Below are 20626 nucleotides of genomic sequence, written 5' to 3'. Positions count from 1 at the left end.
TCGACGAGTCCTTCGAGTCCGTCGTGTTCTTCGGGTTCTTCACGATCTTCGGGTTCTTCGCGTTCTTCGGGTTCAACGAGTCCTTCTAGTCCGTCGTGTTCTTCGGGTTCTTCACGATCTTCGGGTTCTTCGCGTTCTTCGCCTGAAAAGACAAGAAACGTGAACTAGAGGGACGCGGAGGGGTTTCCCCTGGCGCGTGCTCCGACGCTCAACATTAGTCGAGGCGGGGGGCATATCTCGTCTCGAGTGTCGAGAGGGGAAAATATAGTGAGTCGGGAATGAAACAGAGATTTTCTAAGTCGAGAAAGACTTACCTTGAGAGTGGATGAAGAGGGGGTATTTATAGTTTTTCATATTGGAGTTTGAGTTGGTTTTGGAGGCAATTGAGCCTTGGAGGTCGTTTTTGGCCGTGGTGTTCCTTGGATGCCGATAGTTCCACGCCGATAGTTTCCACGCCGATAGTTCGATGCCGATAGTTTTCACGCCGATAGTTACACGCCGATAGTTTTCACGCCGATAGTTCGACGCCGATAGTTTTCACGCCGATAGTCTAGGTCATGAAGCTCGCCGATAGTCTCGGTCATAAGTTCGCCGATGGTCTTACTTTGCCGAAGATTGTTAGGACGCCAATAGTTTGATCTTGAACTTCGCCGATAGTATGGCCGCCGATAGTTCAATGATTCTTCCTTTCGCCGATAGTCTTTCTTTGCAAAAGGTTTTAGGTCGCCGATGGTTTGCATGACGATGGTTTCAACACGTCGATAGTTAGGTCTTGAACTTTGTCAATTCTTGTCGTTTTTGCTCTCGGGGTGTCGTTTTTATATTGTTAAAACGACGGCATAACACAAAGCATATTTTATGCATCCATGCTCATCAAATATTTCCCACTGCAAGGTCACCCACCTATGAAGTTGCCCAGGCGGCATGACCAATCTGCCCAATGAAGTTTTCATTTACATGGAAGTTTTGGTCCAAGACACATTTTGGCCCAATATTCTACAAGGTCCATGGAGGATTTGTCCAAATACATTTTAGAAGACTCTACAAGTCTCTCGGACTCAAGAACCCTCTAGAACGTGTCTAAGTTCAATGTATCTCTAAGGGAACATACTAGAAAGGGCATTTTTGTACATTTCTCTTAGGATTCTGGAGAATTCCTTACTTATAACACTCCCTATGAATAGGGAAGCCATTTCATTTCGTAGGCATCCATAAATCATTCTAACAAGCCTTTTATTTGGAGTATAATACAAATTTCTCATTTTCAAATACTTTCGTTCTTATTTTTTTTACCATCTTTTCCTTTCTTTACCAAGTTTTCAGGCTAAATTAGACCATCATGCAAGCTAAGGCCGCACAGTTTAGTCAAGCAAAACTAAGCACTGAGACTCCTAATTTAGGAGAGGTTAAAATGAATTTTTTTTAGAGCTAATTTATAGATTTTAGGAGGTATAAATGTAAAATGATAATAATAATAAATTCGGGTAAAAGCATTAAAACAAAAAAAATTGAGGGGGAGGAGCTTGCCAAACTATCTCCGTCTCTTATTCTTGCTTGATACTTAGCTTTTATCATCATATTATATTTTCAATATATTTTATACGTGTCATACTTTTCGAGTTCGGAATCACGATTTACGTTGATCATGATAAAAATAGGGAATTAAAGACGATGGTTTCATTTGTGGCGATTTTTCTAGATGGATTCACTAGTTGAAATGGACAGATTTAACATGTTCTAATTCTACACAAGTGGAAAACCAATTGATGACAGAATTTTAATTAGATTTAAACTTCGACGCCAAATTCTACAAATTGCATACTAGTGCAACCGGTTAAAAAAAATGGTCGGCTAGGTATCTAGCCCAAATTGACTACCACTTTTAAAATTCTAGCCCAACTATCACAAAATTTAAGTAACTAGCCCAATTCACAACCAAACATTATAATATTCCAATACTACCCTTCGTTCAAATAATACACCGCCAAAATTCCAATCCTTTCACCAAACAATCCAACGAAGCCTGTAGTCATAGAGCAAACTCAAACCTCCTTTGAATTCGCTCCATTGAATTTCTCGTCCAATCAATCTCACCAAACAAGTAACGATTTTACGCAAGCTTCACCACCACCGCTGCCAAAGCAAAATACGATGTCGATTCTGGCGTGGCCGATCGCGGCGGAGCAGCCGCTGAACGCTCGGAATGTGACGGAGGAGCTGAAGATCGGAGCCAGGGTTGTGGAAGCAGAACAGGGGAGGATCGCGTTAATCCATTACGACCACGACGACGGGGATCGGAGCCTCGATGCCAGCGATCTAGGTCTCGATCAGCCTCGCCGTGGACCACCGCACCACGGCCTCGACCGAGCCTTTCCCCGGGAGGATCGCCTCCCCGAGCCTCCTCTCCGTCGGGCCCCGACCCACTCCACCACCTCCTTCTTCGCCGGCCCAAACATCAAACTCTCCGGGAACTCCACCCGACCGGACTCCCCCGCGCGCCTCTGCAGCTCCGACGCCGCCGCCAGCCTCCGCATCGCCGCCGCGGACCTCGCAGACGGAGAACAGGTCGGGGAACTCCTAGACGTCATCTCCGAACGATTTTGGGTTAGATTATTCATAAAAATGATAAGTAAATATTATTTACAAATCGTCGTTCGATAGTAAATAATATTTACAAATCGCCGTTCGATAGTAAATAATATTTACAACTCGCCGTTCGATAGTAAATAATATTTACCATTTGAAAAAACCAACATACCTGTTTCAGATTTGGCCAATTCCATGATTCAAATATAGACACACAGAATTAACTGAACCCTAGACGTCATCTCCGAACGATTTTGGGTTAGATTATTCATAAAAATGATAAGTAAATATTATTTACAAATCGCCGTTCAATAGTAAATAATATTTACAAATCGCCGTTCGATAGTAAATAATATTTACCATTTGAAAAAACCAACATACCTGTCTCAGATTTGGCCAATTCCATGATTCAAATATAGACACACAGAATATATATTCCAACGAAGTCGATTTTGAACAATATAAGAAAAATATATGAAAATCTACAAATCGATGATCCTAAAAATATATTCCAACAAAGCCAAATCGATGATCCTAGTTGTATAATCATGGAATCAATTAAAAAAAGCTAATTCAAACCTGTAGAAGAAATAGGAAACGCAAATCCGAAGAATCTAGAAATCGCTGTCGTGAGATGCAAATCGCCTATTCTCTTCTCGTGCCGTGCTCTGGAAGAAAAAATCGCCGTGAAATTGATCGTAGGAACGAAATGAGGAAGAGAGTCAGTTAAAACAGTTTAAATGAAGGGTAATTTTGGAAGAATGAAAAATATGGGCTATTTGCCTAAATAAATAGATAGTTGGGCTATAATTTAAAAACCACCACTATAAGAAGGCTAATTGTTTACAAATCTCTAAAAAAAAATCAACGACATTCTAGAAAACCGCAAAAAACGGTGGAAACCACACCATAGTAAATCACAAAATTAGTAGTAAATCGTAAAACTAGTAGAGAATTGCAAAAGTGGTGGAAGTTTTAATTTTATTATTATTTATATAATAGATATATATTGTATACCTACATAATTCCTAAATACCTACGATGAAAGGAAAACTCTTTACATTTTTTTTTTTTTACAAACTTGTGACCTCTGTATTTAGCCAAAAACAACGCCAAATAAACAGCCAACTTCGCAGCTTCAACCGCGGACTCTGCCGAAACAGGACTACTCCATAACCAAGTCGCAGAATGACCTTTGTTGTTACCGACCAAAATGTTCTTCTTATTGACCGGTCACGGGTAATGTCATTCTCTCTAAGAATGGCATATGAAAAAAAAAAGATAATTGAAAAAATACATGTGGAGGTAGAGTTCGGCCCAAATACAAATTAGATATTGGGCCACCTAATCCGATATCGAAAGGACCCATTGAAGAAAATAAAATAAATAATTAAATTTCGATATTTAATTATCGAATTTGTTTAGTTATTATCAAATAAAATAAAGAATCCATTTTGGCCTGGCCCAAATGATCTGACGAGTCCAGCTCATCTCCGTAACAAATCCTGACGAAGTCGGAGTCAATAAGGAAGGAATAATCTCACCTGTAAATTCGCGGAGTTGACGACTTCTCCCAAGCCCATTCAAATGAGAAGGCGACGTGGCAACAGACAAGGCAATGAAGGGCGAGATCGCCAGCACGTGTCTCCGAGGATTTCGCATTTTGTCATAGTATAAAATCTCTCATTCATAGAGAATTTGGACGTTAATTTTACTTTATCGGATATCCTTTCTTTATACTTGTATTTTCCGAGCTCGTCATTCATATTCTTGCTTAGACGAATTCGACCGTTGTACTCAATATCGAATTATTAATAAAGTCTACGGTTTCCTCGTGTTATTAGTTGTTTTTGCTTATCATATAATTAATATTCGTTTCTTATACGAAGCCTTTCTGAGATCCACAAACGAATCAAAGTCGAATCAAACACTTAATATTTTCTAATTTTCTTCGTTATTGATGAGGCTCGGAAACGACTTCAACAATATCTTCTTAAAAAATTGTTATTATTGCTAATTTCTTTGAGCAAAAGCACCTTGAACACACATTGCTGATTATGAAGCGTGATTCGCTTCACATGTCAAAGGGTCGAAAAAGTAATTTCTTGTCTATTTGATTTGTTTAATAAGGAAAAGACGGGTCTCGAATCTCGTCAATGAATTAGAATTAATGAGACTCGGAACATAATAACATATAGATAATAATGCGCGGGGTTTTATTAATAATTGATAACATACAACAATTTGTTTTGAATTAAGAACAAAGATATGAAAAGAACAAGTGAGAGCTTAGAATGACAAATACCACATCGCCATGACCCTCTGTAGTGTTGAATTGATCTTCCCGCGCCTGATGAATATAACGTCTCTTCTGAATTTGTAACCTTTTCTGCCTAATCCCGTCACGCGCGTAATGTGCATAATTCGTCAAGAATTCCAAGATCACCTCGTCTGAGTCTCATCCATCCTTTGACGAGGTGAGATGTTTGCCACCTCGTTTATTTCCGAGGTGTTTCTTTGAGGCCCAATTTTATTGATCTCGAGTGGGCCTCTTGAACCTCTCGGACCCACGTGTAAGATGTCATTCAGACCGGACAAAGTCCCACACCAACACGCCTTTAGTTGAACAAAGCATGCCAACAACAATTACAATAAAAACACAACAAATTTACTTTCACGTGCTAGAGTTTCAAACTATTTCACCAATTAAATATTCACCAACAAAATGTCATTTACTTTGCTTTATATGTCGTCAATTTGTGTAACCAACCATGTATAAGTATTAAACAAATAATTATCAAACGTAATGCAATGCTCACATATTATGGGTTAATGAATGTGCCATCAGCGAATAGACACCATCGTTTGGCCAAAATGACAACCGTGATTTGCCTCCCAAGTTGTATAAATTCTCACTACGCGGACATGATTTTGGAATTTGAAATGGTATATAGTTCCGATTATCATTCTGGCAAGTCAATTGTACGTCTTCTGTTGCAGAGTCAAGGGAAATTTAGTGCCTATCAATGTGTGTGTTTTTTCAAAGCTCACATTATCATTACCGTTAAAGCAATGCTATTTAGCACGGGTCACAAATGTGAACGATCCACACATCTTTTGACATGTCGCACTTTTTTTAAACACTTTTTTGTGCTTAATGCTTTTGGTGGGAGTCGTGTGAATTCGTCACCCGGATTACAAAGCATTTTCGTTACCGTTATCGTTACCATTGTCTATCAATATTAATGTATAAATTGAGATTAAAATAATTGTAAGCATATATTTTTAAACTTATAAGTAGTTTTTTTTTTTTTTTTTTTTTTTTGTGAAAGTAGCTTATTTTATATCATCAGGAACAAAATCAAACAATTTTTGTTATAATGTAAAGTACTATATGAGATAATCTGACCTTGTTTTGAGGCCAAGAAGAAGGGTAAAGAGGCATAGGCGATGAGCAACCTCGTCTTGAGGTAAAGGAAAAACCTGAAATTTAATCTCCTTTGTCCAAAAATTTGTAAGAGATTTAAGGTTCTTGGCTTTGAATTTTGACTTGATGAATTTGAAAGTGAATTGTTCTCAAGTTCTTGAGTTATGGGTTTAATTTTTGAAATTACGAATAATTAATAACCCGTGATAATTGTCAATATATTTATTGGTCATGAGTTTTTAGTTTATATTCTTTTAAATTTTGCCATAGTTAATAATCAGTAATACTTGTTTATAAATTTATGGATATTCCTAGGCTTTTTTCGTCCAGGAAAAAATTCAAGAGGATTTTACAATTTTTCATTTTTTTTAATCATTCAGTGTCATAGATTACATAATGTATTTGGTTATTATTTATCTAGTTATGATTCATCATTTATGTTGGTGAACTGCATTTTTCGGATTTTATTTAAGTAACAATAACCATTATAATTAAACACATTATATATTACATATTTAATTATTTATGGGTAAACTTTTATTTATTAACATGTTAAATAAAAAAGTAAATGTTACAAACTACAGTAAATGGCTATAAACAAGCGTGACAAACTAGTTATCATTAATACAAAGTTGTTATAAATTATTATAAGTCGTTTTAGACAAGCAAAAGTGACCGATCTTAGATGCTATTAACAATTATAAACAGATACGTGGAGAGTGAAAATGAGAAAAGTAGAGACATTAAGTTAAATATGAAGAAAAAAAAAATGTGAACCTGCCATGCAATTTGTTTATTTTTAAGTTAAAATCTGTCAAATGTACTTTTCACTCTTTTGATAAATTAATAATTTGAGTTGCTAATTTTAAATTATTAATTAAATGTTGGATACAATTTAATTTTAATGTTTTAAAAAGGCTATTTAGCTAAAGTGCCAGTTATATATTTTGGGAGAAATTACAAAATAACACTTTTTAAGTGTAACATGTTCAAAATATTGGCTATTTTAAATCCTTTCGATATAGCATTTTTAAATTTTTGCAAGAAAAATTTAATCACGTTATTCTTCAGATAAAGTACAAAAACGGCTATCAAAAGCATTTACAACTATTTTTTTCTAACCTAGTCCTTACTATTAATTGGCCTCCGATTGCGATAATTACTATTATTTTTTACTACAAAAATAACGTTTTTTCAGTTAACAGTTATTATTCTTGATCTTTATAATTAAAAAAATTGTATATTTTCTTAGGTTCTACTTAATTTATTTATTGTGTATGATTTTCTTATATGGAAAATAATTTTTTACGGTCGGAAATACCACAATTTTCGCAAAGAATTTTAAATAGTCGATATTTTTGAAATGTCCCAACCCAAAGTTGTTATTTTCGTAATTTCCCCCCCAGAGATTTTTGCTACGACAGATATATATTTTTCAGCCAAAAGCCCATTAACTAACCATATTTTGCCCTATTTTGCGCGACAAGCAACGTACTAATTCATTTATTTAATTATTTTTTGGGGGCTTCACATATCACAAGTGCGTAACGTACAAGAAGGCACTAACTTTACACGACACCCTAATGTTCCCCGAAAGAAAAAGGTTAAAATAATTTCATAACAATAATACACAATAGAGTACTCCACAGAATATGGTTATTATAAATTAAACAAGTCTCAGTCTGAAGCTTCTTATTCCATATCAAGCGCTGCCGTGGATTTTTTTAAAAAAACATAAACCCAATAAAATAAATTTAAAAAATCGCTTAAAACTACATGACATGAGATTTTAGGACATTAAGAATTTGGCGAGTACTTATATGCTTAGCTTCCATGATAGAAGAGCGTCATTTACGCCACTAATATTAAAAATCTGACATTTCCCGAGAAGCCCATTAAATGAGTGTGCACATATATACGTATTTAATCGTACGTATAAGGTTTATTAACTTTATTTAGAAGGGAAAAAAACATCGATTAGTGGGAACTATAGAGACTTAAAAGTAAAAGTAAAAAATAGTGGAATATTTTTTGTTCTCGCCCGTTGGGAATGGTAAGGTCAATTTTCTCGTTGGGTTTAGTAATCTGCTTAAATGTAAACTATAAGTAATTGACCAGTCCAGTCCCTGCAAATAAATGAATGATATTGACTAACATAAATCGTTATATATAGAAAAGAGAAGTTACACGTTTGCCCTTTTATAACTTCCGCAAATGAATAATACTACATATTTGTGTTATTATTAAAAAGAAACCCTCAAATAAGGGAATATTATACTAATATATTACCACAAGTAATTTATAGGTATTAAATGAAAATGACATAAAAAAATTACTACCATAAATTCATTTTAAAGGTTAAGTGGTGAGAGGGAATGAAGATAAAGATGAATGAAGTAAATTATGTACTTCTGAGCCAAAAAAAGAAAATAGAAAAAAGAAAAAGTAAGTTTTTTTTTTTAATAGAACGGATTTTCCATTAAAATTGGGTAAAAAACCCATCAATACAGGAGAAAGACACCTTAGTACATGAGTCACCAAGACCTAAGTCAAGTGAATCTAACACTAAGTTCCGGTAAAAGTACGTTATGTGCAAACTTCCGACAACGGGAAGAATTACAAGCACAGATAGAGCACACGAGAGGCTCGTTCAAAAACCCAAAGATTGGCGATGGAGAAATCCAACCAACCTCGGTCCGATGGCCACGAATAAGATGACTCTTCAACCTGCATAGATCAAAACCTAACAGGAAATCCACTACGGGATAAGAGACTACGGTTAATCCGAGTCCAAATAGTACCAAAAGAAACCGAGCAGAAAAATAAAAAAGTCGGAGCAAGGACCCCAAAAAATACAAAGAAAAACTTGAATATAAAATAAAGGTGTCTTCATCATGCCCAAAGAAAAAGCCCTCAAAGAAGTCCCACCCCTCAAGATCCGCAACGGAGGCATCCGGCCGTGGCGGACGTGCCGGGACGACAGCGGCGCGCCGCTGACCTCCATCGCCTTCCTCCGCGCCACCTCGCTCGTGGCGGTCATAAGCCACTCCGACGAGCTCAAGATCTTTGACACCAACACCAGCGGCGTGATCGAGAGCTGCCATAGCCACCAAACTCCGGTCACGGTCTTGCGGTCCTACCACCACTCCTCCGGCGAGGCTGCCCAGCTTCTGCTCTCGTCGAGCTCCACGGACGTCAAAAAGAAAAAGTAAGTTATGTACTATAAACTAAAAGTGTTGTTGTATTGAAAAAAAGTGACTCACAAAAATACAACTCTAAAATTTGTCATCGCACAAAGCTGTTGCGCTTGTAAAAGTCATTTTCCATAAACTAATCTGTTGTGATCTTTGCTACCGGAGAAGCATATAGAGGTGAACTATGAAAGATTTGTTTTGTTTTAGTCCATAAGAAAACTCTCCATTTAAGAGGGATTGCAAACGACAACAAGTTTTGTTAATTCAGCTATAATTACACTGGTAATTTATATTATTATTACTATATAAAAATAATAGTAATATTGAAATTTTATCCATGATAAAATATAAAATTAACCATTCATTTCTTTATTTCTTTCTTTTCATCGGCACACATCAAATAGATTAATTGCATATTCCATCTAAATATACCCATCCAATTTTAAATTTTATAATCAATTCAACTTCTTTCATTTTCTTCCGTCTTACTAATTTTTTCTACCCAGATTTCTATCTCTTCTACCAAATAAAGCTTAAATATTATCAAAGGAGGAAGAGTAGATTTATTAATACATAAAATCTAGAGAAATTGCCCAATTTACCACCAATTTCATAACATTTTCCCATTTTCCACCAAAAGACTAATTTTTCTCAAAATGCCACCATCTATGTCAACAATGTTGACATCTATTTTTGCCCTTCACTATGAGATGTCAATATTGTTGACATAGATGTCAACAATGTTGACATCTCGGTGGCATTTTGGGAAAAATTAGTCTTTTGGTGGAAAGTGGGAAAATGTTATGAAATTGGTGGCAAATGGGGAAATTTCTCTAAAATCTATGCCCGTGTAAATAAAAATAGAACTATTTTAAAAGTATTATTTTTTAACTATTTTCTTGTCGAAAAATAAAAAGAGAGACAAAAACAAAATCCACGAGTTTCTAAAATTTATTGATTCTTGCTTCAGAGCAAGCAAGTAATTAGTGCAGCCTAGTGCCATTTTTATGAAAATAGGAAATTCACAAACCAAGCTACTACAACCATCAGTTTAACTAGGCTGCATCAACTAGATCCTGAGCCACCCACATCAGGTTTCAATGTCCGATGTTTCGACATGCATGTTGTTAGAAATTTTAGGTGGAAAACATGGTTTTATACGAATCATATGAAACTTGCGCATGAAATAATTTTCCAGTTTGAGCGCTAAGAACATAAACAAAAGAAGAAAAGGGAAAAGGACACGTGAGTTTATATTCGTTCAGATTCAATGTAAGAGTTCAAGAGACTCCTATTGATCGATCACGTCTAATTTTGTTCTTCGGGCTTTATCGAGTTTTCTCGAAATCTTCAATTAATCTCTCACACTACACTGCTACAAAAATGACTTTTAGAAGCAACGAAATAAATTAGAAGTAGAAGCGACATTTTATCATTAGAAGCGACTTGTCGCAGCCAACGAAGTTCCAACCAATCTATCTTGAAAAAGTCAAAATTTTGACATTAGAAGCGACAAATACTGCTTCTAATATTTTTTTGCACTTTAGAAGTGACATGTCGCTTCCAGACTGTCAAAATTTTTTGTTCCTTATTTTACCACCAAAATTTTCATTTTTTTTCCAAAACGATGTTGTTTTGTAAAATTTAGAAGCGAGTAGTCTCTTCCACTGTTAGCAATATTATTGTAATATTGACGTAAATAAAGACAAATTGCATGGAGGGAAAATTACACGTAAACAGATTACAACACAAGCGGGTAAACCTTAAAACCGGAAAAACACAATGGAAAAGAAAAGTCGAGGCCCGTTGGACGGTTTCCTTGAAGCTTTTTATCGCCCTCCTCAGGTGCAGGATAACTCGGACGAAAGCCTCCCAGGATACAACGACAATCAGACACACGAAGGCACCACTTAGCGTATCAACGGCGAACTCGAACCTGTGTCAGAAGCTATCACCAAGACAAAAGGAAAGTTTTCTGGAGAGGTCGGGAACAGTGGGGAATCAGAGGGAATTTCTATGTCCTCTGAATGAGAGAGACCTCAGCCTTTTATAGGCGCAAGAGCATACTCAGCAGCAGCTCTCAACGGAAGCAATAAAGCTCCATAATGCCCAATAATTCGGCATAAAGGAGAGGTTACAAACCGTCCTTAATGCATGGTTAACGCTCAAATTCAAATCGGCCTTAATGCACTGTAACTGTGCAGCAACGTTTTCCAGCCTTTATGGCTACGAGTAACTCCTCGAGAGTAAAGGTTTAATTTCCAACGTAACAAAAGAGTTATTTATGGAATTAAAACATTTTGGAAGTGAACTTTGCAATAAAAAGAAAGCCCGAGACAATTCCCGAAACCCGAGCCCGGCTCGGCTCGGCGGCGGCGGCGACGCGCGTGTGTGTGTGTGTGCGCGCGCGCGAGGGGTTAAGAGATAACCCACCCACACTCTCCTCTCTTGCACTTGCTTGACCACTAAAGAAAGAGGATAGTATATAAACACTACCACAACACACATCTCCAACCAATGTGGGACTCTTGGTTTTTCACTTCCACAACACAACAACAATTGTGTTTCTTTAGCCTACTTTGAGCATCAATTTCTCATTCATCTTAGGTCCGATTTTGGCAAACAAATATTCGATGTTATAGCCCTCGTTACGAGGAATCCGTATCACTTGGAATTATTCAATTCCGATGAGTGGAACCCACCCAAATTGTTGCCACAAATCAGCCATCCACATGTTAATAAATAAAATTTATTAACCACATTCCAACATCCACGTCTTTGACATGTTGACTTCTTGTTTTCTCCACCAAAATTTTCAATTTTTACCAAAACGACGTTGTTTTGATTTACCTAAAAATTAGAAGCGACTTGTCGCTTCTAAAGACTAGGTCCGACTATAAATTTGCGACTTCGTCTTCTTCACCGAATCATGCCCAAAATCGAAAATTTCAGAGGCTCTCACCAACTTTGACCACGCCTCTGTTTTTGTTCCCTCCGCCGCCTCTCGCCGTTGTCCACGCCTCTGGTGAGTCTATGATCACTCTCTTTTTTCCCTCTCTCTCTTTGTTTCTTGAAATCTCTCTCACCCTTTCTCTTCTTTGAAGCTCTGACCACCACACCTCCGGTGAAGCTCCACCGCCAACACCACCACTACCGAGCCTCCAAAACACCACCACCACCGAGCCTCCAAAACACCACCACCACCATGCCAACAAACTATGCAATCTTTCTCTAATTGTGTTGTTTACTCTCAAAATTACAAAAAATGTATGACCTAAACCTACACCAAGTACGTGTTTATATACACACATGTAGGCTTACAAAGTCATAACGGAAGTGTAAACTAACTCGTCTTACGTATGGCAGATGACGAGGCATAAGTTCAACATATGTAATAAACACACTTTTGACTAGAATGAGGCATGACTGATGGACAACAACACAATCCACAAAGAAAATCATCGTTATTTGATCCACAAACATCGAGGCCCAATCTTAATATAAAACGATAAATAAATATTTCACAAATAAAATTTCGTACCGATAAACAAAAAAATGTAGAGCTAAACAACAACAACAACAACAACAACAACAACAACAACAACAACAACAATAATAATAATAATAATAATAATAATAATAATAATAATAATAATAATAATAATAATAATAATAATAAACAACTCTTTATAGTGCGTTTTGATTGGACATGAATCATCCTAGGCAACAGTCGGTATTGGAGCTCCGACTTCCGACGTACGCCATTTTTCATCGTAATGAGATGGAAGTGTCCGATTGTTAACTATCAAAAGTAATATCCAACCATAATCGGAATTTTCGATTCCAATGTCGGAAATTCCGATTTTCAAGTATTTTTGTTGTTTGATTAAAGCAAAACGATGTGAAAAAAGAAATATGTTAACTCGTGATGCAAACGGTTGGATGAGGTTATCTGGACCGTAAACATTAAAACGTAAAAAAACTCGGAAGTTAGCGGAAGTGTGTGTTTTGGTGGGTCTGTGTTCGCTTCCGATAGGCTGTCGTAAGTATCTCTTCCGCTACCGACTGCCAATGAAACGGTATTGCTGATGGTATAAACTTAGCATTCAAAATTGAAATTTTCGATAATTTATGGTACCATTGCTCAAAATGAGACATGAGTCGTAAAAAAATAACGTGAGAAAACCGTTGGCCCCCCCCGAATACTCTTGAAGGTCAAAACCAACAAGATCTATATGTACCTGAGCCCTTCCAAGCCACCTCTATTCCCTTCCAAGCTACCTCTATCTTTTGGTCACACCTCTCTCTCTCCAAGGCCGCCCACAGCCGTGGAAAGAGGGGCACCAATATTCTCTACGGTGGTACTAAATTACAAGCATTTTCTTAGAACAAAACAAGTGAAAAATAGAAAAGGTTTGAAAGCAGTGTCCACGTAGGACTACACATAGGATCCTGCTTTGACGAAAATATATCCCAATAAACAAAAGAAACAAACATTACCCCATACAAAAAAGAAAAAGGATATCCAATAAAAAAGAATATAATAATGAATAATAATAATAACAAGAACTGGCACGCCTTGTAAGCTATGCCCTCTCTCATTCTTGAGTTTTCGCCGTTAATTAGAAGCTTTTAAATGCTTCTTTAACTTTCCCTCTGTAGCCTGTTGTACTCTCTCTCTCTCTCTCTCTCTGACCAGCCCTGATCTCCATATTCCTTTATTTAATAGCTTCCACTGTGGAATTCAGATTTTCATTAAACCCTCTCATCTACCACCAAAAAAGCTTCAATCTTGAGCACTCAAAAAGCCTGTTTTGTTTTTTTTTTCCCTTCAAGCTTCAAATGTTATCGCTTATTATTTCTTCATGGGTATTGTGTTCATTTTGAGGTTGAGAGTGACTCTTATTACCAAAACAAAAGTATGAATAAATAAAAAAAAAAAAGTCATCGACTTTGTCTTCTATAGTATTTTGGTTCTTTGTTGTTGTTGTTTTTTTTAAATATATATATTTATATATAAAATGCCATTCAAGCTATTCTTCTTCTTCTTCTTCTTCTTTGTCTCGTCGTCGTTGAAACCTACATTTCTGGTACACTCTCTGTACAGCGCTTTCAACGACGACGTTTTGGGTCTGATCGTGTTCAAGGCCGGTCTCGAAGACCCTGAAAACAGACTCAGCTCGTGGAACGAAGACGACGAAACGCCGTGCCTATGGGACGCCGTGGAATGCGATCCGAACAGCCACAGAGTCACCGGAATCGCTCTCGACGGTTTCTCTCTCTCCGGCCACATCGACAAAGGCCTCCTAAGGCTTCAGTTCCTTCAGCGACTCTCTCTCTCCGACAACAACTTCACTGGTACGATTAATCCCGATCTTCCTCACCTCGGCGGTCTGAGAGTCGTTGATTTCAGTGGGAACAGCCTCTCTGGTTTGATTCCGGCGGAGTTTTTCCGGCAATGTGGATCGCTGAGGGAAGTTTCTTTCGCGAGGAACAAGCTCACTGGTCGGATTCCTGAGTCTATGAGCGAGTGTTCCTCTCTGGCGAAAGTTGATTTCTCGGGGAATATGTTGAGCGGTGAATTGCCTCTAGGGCTTTGGTATCTGAGAGGACTCGAGTTTCTTGACTTGTCGGAGAATTCTCTGGACGGAGAGATTCGCGAAGGAATTCGCAATCTGTACAATCTGAGCATTGTCAATTTGAGGAAGAATTGGTTTTCAGGTTCGCTCCCGGTGGATATTGGAGACTGTTTGTCGCTAAAGTCGATCGATTTCGGCGGGAATTTTTTCTCCGGCGAGCTTCCGAGTTCGATGAGGAGGCTCAGTTCGTGCTCTTCCCTGAGTTTGGGAGGGAATTCCTTCTCCGGCGATATTCCAGTCTGGATCGGAGAGATGAGAGGCTTACAGTCGTTGGATCTCTCGTCGAACAACTTCTCCGGGAGAGTCCCGAGCTCGCTCGGGAATCTATGGCGGTTACGGAGCTTGAACTTGTCGAGAAACGAGCTCAGAGGAAACTTGCCTGAATCAATGTCGAACTCAAGGAAGCTCTCTTCTTTAGACGCGAGTCACAATCTCTTGAATGGAAACCTACCTTCGTGGATTTTCGAGCGCGGCGTCCGAACCGTCTCGCTCTCCGATCGCCGCCGACCGACCGGAGCTCCGGCGATGGAGTCTTCCACCAAAGGCGTTTTCCGATTCCTGAGCCTGTCGGCAAACAAATTGTCCGGCGAAATACCGTCGAACATCGGTACCGCCCTCGGCGATCTGCAATTCCTAAACTTCTCGAATAACGACCTCTCTGGTCCGATACCAAAGAGCATCGGAGAATTGAAAGCCGTTAACATCCTCGACCTGAGCGAGAATCGCCTCACCGGAATCATTCCTCCGGAGATCGGAGAAGCTCTCACTCTCGCCGAATTCAACCTTCACAACAACCATTTGAGCGGGAAAATCCCCCGGGAGATCGCAAAATGCTCTTCCCTAACCTCTCTGTAAGCTCTCTCTTACCACCACCATTGTCTCTGTAATTCGCAGCTCTTTCATTCTGATATCTCTGTCCTCTTAGGATTCTCTCCCGAAACAACCTAACCGGCGAAATTCCGGCGGCCGTGGCGAACCTAACGAACCTCAAATCCGTCGATCTCTCCTTCAACGGCCTCACCGGAATCCTGCCGAAGGAGCTCACGAACCTCTCCGATCTGGTCTCCTTCAACGTCTCTCACAACCGCCTCGAAGGCGAGCTTCCAGTCGGAGGCTTCTTCAACACAATCCCCAAATCGTCGGTCTCCGAAAACCCCTCTCTCTGCGGCTCCGTCGTCGACAAATCATGCCCCAACGTCCACCCCAAACCCATCGTCCTCAACCCAAACTCCTCATCCTCCGACTCCAACGCCACGTCATCATCATCGGAAACCCTAGGCCACAAAAAGCGAATCATCCTCAGCATCTCAGCTCTCGTCGCGATCGGCGCCGCGGCGTTCATCCTCGCCGGAGTCGCCGCCGTCACCGTCCTCAACATCCGCGCCAGGTCATCGTCCTCGCTGTCCAAGTCCCGCGCCGCCGCCGAAGCCGCGACCCTGACATTCTCCGGCACCGGAGACGGAGACGAAGAAGAAGAAGAAGAAGAACGCGGATACAACTACTCGTCCAACAACAACGAGGACCCGAGCCTCGGAAAGCTCGTGATGTTCTCCGGCGACTCCGCGGGGTTCGACGGAGCTCGTTCCCTCCTCGGGAAAGACCGCGAGATCGGCCGCGGCGGATTCGGCGTCGTCTACGTGGCGTCCCTCAAAGACAACCGCTCCGTCGCGATAAAAAAACTCTCGTCGGCCGGGCTGACGAAATCCCGGCGAGACTTCGAGCGAGAAGCTCGCCGGATCGGAAAAACCCGCCACGAAAACCTCGTCTCCCTCGAAGGCTACTACCACACCCCGACTCTCCAGCTCCTCATTTACGAGTTCGTCCCCGGCGGAAACCTCCACGACCGCCTCCACGGCCCCGCCACCGCCGCGGCGGCGCTGACGTGGCGGGAGAGATTCTCGGTGATCCTCGGGGCGGCTCGGGGCTTGGCTCATCTCCACCGCTCCGGGGCGATCCACTACAACATGAAATCCGCGAACGTGTTGCTCGGGCCTCGCCTCGAGCCCAAGCTCGGGGATTTCGGGCTGGCTCGGCTCTTGCCGGGCCTCGACCGGTGCGCTCTCAGCGGGAAGATTCAGGGCTCGCTCGGCTACGCCGCTCCCGAGTTCGCTTGCCAGACCGTCAAGCTGACCGAGAAGTGCGACGTGTACGGGTTCGGAATTCTCGTCTTGGAAGTGGTGACGGGAAAGAGACCGGTCGAGTACGCCGACGATGACGTGGTGGTTCTCTGCGACTCGGTTCGCGGGTCGTTGGAAAACGGGCGGGTCGAGGGCTGCGTCGATTCGAGGCTCGAGGGGATTTACCCGCCGGATGAGGCTGTTCCGGTGATCAAGCTCGGGCTGATCTGCGCTTCGCAGTTGCCGTCTAATAGGCCTGACATGGCTGAGGTGGTCAATATCTTGGAGCTCATTCAGTGCTCTTCTGATGCTCCACAAGAATCCGAATAATCAATTTCGTTAATTTTTTTTATTTGTTTGTTTTTTTGTTTTAATGTTAATGTAGAGATTAAAGAGAGGTTTTTTTTTACTTACTACTCCGGTGAAGAGTAATCCGGTTATATGATGATGAACGGAAAAAAAAAAAAGAAAAAAAAAAAAGAGAAATAGATACAGGTTTGAATGTTTTTTTTTTCACTCTTACAGTTGTAATATTATTATTGCTCGGATTCCTCTTCACCGGTTTCAAATGGAAATTGAGTTACTTTCTTTGAGAGTGTTACTACAAGACAAGTAAAGCTTTGATTTGATACCATACTTGTTTGCCATATAATATATGGATCAAGTTTATGCCATTGTTTTGACAAAAAATAAATTATTTGTCATTAGCACGATATAGGTTCGTCGTCATCATTTAAGAGAGTTGTTGTGACCAATTATTAAAAAGAAAGGAATTATACAAGATTTTGAGCCTATATTCAGGAGTTTGCATGTGATGTATTTAAATTTTCAAGACAGCTATTCAAAACTACAATGAAGAGCATTGAGTTGTTTGTTATTGAAGATATACAAGTTCGAAAAATATAATGTCTCTTAAACCTTACTACTAATTATGATCCGGAAATGTATCATCCTAAATCATAGCAAAAGTAAGATAATAATCGGTTATTTTTGACTTGTCAAAATAACTTTAGTAATATATTGACCAAAATTTTAAACATCACCGTTTTTAACTCATTTTTTTAGTCCGTTTTTAGCTAGTTCGATAAGCTTACAAAGCATGCTTAAATAAATTGATCGCTTTTTGTGTATTCGTTGTTTATGCTCTTCGGGATTCTTCGTCTCATAAGACTCACTTATTTTGAATTGAGCCTAAATTAGAGGAAAGATTCAGGATCGCTTAACCCGAGTCTCGGTTAGGAAAGACAATCGCTGAATATTGAGATCAAGTAAAATATGATCATTCATTTCAAGGTCGAATGATAGTAAGTTCATCGAATTCTTTGAATAAAACTAATTCTTCTAATATTTTCTAGCTTTATTTTTAGTAAGTGAGATGGCATTGTTCTTGTGTTTATCAATGTCGCGTTACAATTAACTTTGTTATATTTATTTGCATTAATATTGCAAGTAATATATGAAAACAATTTGTGGTCGATTGTGATTGATCATCCAACACGTTGAAAAATAGACTAAAAATGTTTAAAAGAACATTAAAGTGGCTATCATTAACATCAACCTCCTCCTCAATTGCAGCCACCCAAAAAAAAAAAAGTATTATATTGTATTTAATAAAAAAAAATAATGAATTTACAAAATACTTGTAACCCACAATATCTTTTAGTATGTTTAAAATATAAGCTACCATTTAGAATTTTAGTGGATTCATGGTAATTAAAAGAAAAGGCACATCATGTTCTTCAAAGAAGAAACAATCTTTTGCTTTGTTTAAACTTGTTAAAGTTAGTTCTCAACATCACTCTTCGTTTATAATAATTTCTTGTGGCTCTGGCATAAAGAACATGGTTTACCTTTTTAAGCGTTCAATAACCTAAAAAAACTATTGGGAGAAGAGAAATGAAACCGAATGATGACTTGACTAAAAGAATATAAATAAATTTAATAAACTTAAAAAAAAAAAAAGACACTCCTTGTTCTTCTCTTCTGGAACAAAATACACACATGTTGTAAGTTATAATATGGATATAGCATGTACATTAATGCTAAATTATGAGTTATACAAATCTCACCTAATGATGCCAGTGTGCACTAGAATACTGCAACATATATTACGGCACTTTGTGAGAGTGTTTATTACTATTATTATTTTTTATTTATTCGTTATTTCATGAATGACAATTGTAATTTATTATCTCAAATTCCACAAATGCTCCTTACAAAAAAAATGTGAATTTTCATTCCCTTTCTAAGAATGGTTGATGCAATCCTCATTCAATAATTTTATTTAAAAAATATAAATAGAACTCATACTTAAAAAAAATTAACTTACTATAGATCATTATTAAATCTTAGATTTGAAGTGTCTTTTTTATTTATTTACATCAAACTAAATGGATGTTGTTAGACACAAGAATAGAAACCTAATCAAACGAGATTGGACATCATCATCAAAGAACATCGCATTCACATGGGGTCCTCAAAAGCACTAAGAGAAGTAATTTGAAAAATAAACAAATGAATAATTCACAAAGTAGCACTCTAGTGCATGGCAATCATGCAATGTCTTACAAGAACACTTTTCAATGCTCTTGGTCGCTCATGTCTTGTTCCTTGTGGAATGTAAATTATAATTAAAATAAAAAGCCATGAACAAGAATAATCATAGTTGATTTTTAACAAAGCAATGCGAAATTATAATAGTACTTTCCAATATAGTGAATCAATATTGCAAGTGACATGAGCACCCATAATGATTTCATCTAAGTTCTTGCGTGTGTTTGTTTTTCTTATTGAAAAATGAATTTTTAACATAAATTTTAAGGAATAAACTTTTACATTGAGCACGACATTTTTTGTATTTTTATTTGAGATATATCAGTGGAGATTGAATTATAAACCTTTGAGGGAATATAATCTGGAGGAAATATCTTATGTTGAGTAATAGAGTTTCATGGAAAACATGGGAATTTTATTTGGATATTTGAAGTTAGAACCCTTATTATAAGACCAAAATGATATTAGAACTCTCTAGGAAATTATTGTAAAAAAAAAGAAAAGAAAAAAAAAAAGAACTCTCTTGGAAATTGATTAACCATAACAATCCCTGGCATTATAGTACAATTAGTTTTTTTTTCTTCTCTTTCCCTTCCTCTTTTTAGGAACCCTTTTATACTTCAATTTGATTTATCTCTATAAATTATGTCAAAGTCTCCATAAACTCTATAAGCTTTTGTTTTGGGGCCATTAATACGTAAAACTCAAAGAAAATAGGTAATTTTAAAGTTTAAACGTTTGCATCTCAAAATTGATTGTTTACATAAATTTAGTAATTCATGGTTTTATAAATTGGTTACGTCTCTATTTTTCCATGATTAATAGCATGTCTTTTCAAGAGAGTGATTGTTTTTAGCTACATGTTTTGGATGGAATCTCATTTTCGTTTAAACTATTTGAGCTTTCGTATAAATACATGAGATTCCAGTTCCACCTTAAAAACTAATTTACAATGAGATAATGAGATGATTAACTCGTTATCTTGTAAATTAGGTGTAAGTCCATTCTATTTATAATCTTAATGATAACTCTTAAAATAGAAATAATCTATATTTTTCAATAAAAATAGACTATTTTGTATGTTTTAAAATTGAGTTAAAATCTGTCAAC

The 20626-nt window shown here is 38.1% G+C and overlaps 1 protein-coding gene across 1 annotated transcript; it reads left to right on the top strand.

Moving 5' to 3' along the window:
• The first annotated feature begins 13803 nt into the window (after positions 1-13803).
• Positions 13804-17470, top strand: LOC149405257 (leucine-rich repeat receptor-like protein kinase PXC2). The gene is made up of 2 exons (XM_089606994.1): positions 13804-15697; positions 15772-17470. Exons 1-2 carry the CDS (start codon positions 14229-14231, stop codon positions 17291-17293), a joined length of 2991 nt encoding a protein of 996 aa, XP_089463120.1. The 5' UTR covers positions 13804-14228; the 3' UTR covers positions 17294-17470.
• Positions 17471-20626: the final 3156 nt, after the last annotated feature.

This window comes from Urtica dioica, chromosome 2, assembly GCF_054948205.1.
Source record: "Urtica dioica subsp. dioica isolate 48M chromosome 2, U.dioica_male_clone48M_v1_H2, whole genome shotgun sequence".
NCBI lineage: Eukaryota > Viridiplantae > Streptophyta > Magnoliopsida > Rosales > Urticaceae > Urtica > Urtica dioica.
The sequence above is the reverse complement of the archived record's forward strand: the minus strand, read 5'-3'. Positions and strand labels throughout refer to the sequence as shown.

Coding starts and splice junctions, on each gene's coding strand:
- LOC149405257 (XM_089606994.1), top strand. CDS start 14,229: ATGCCATTCAAGCTATTCTTCTTCTTCTTCTTCTTCTTTGTCTCGTCG. Junction 15,698..15,771: donor TGCTCTTCCCTAACCTCTCT/GTAAGCTCTCTC, acceptor CTGTCCTCTTAG/GATTCTCTCCCGAAACAACC.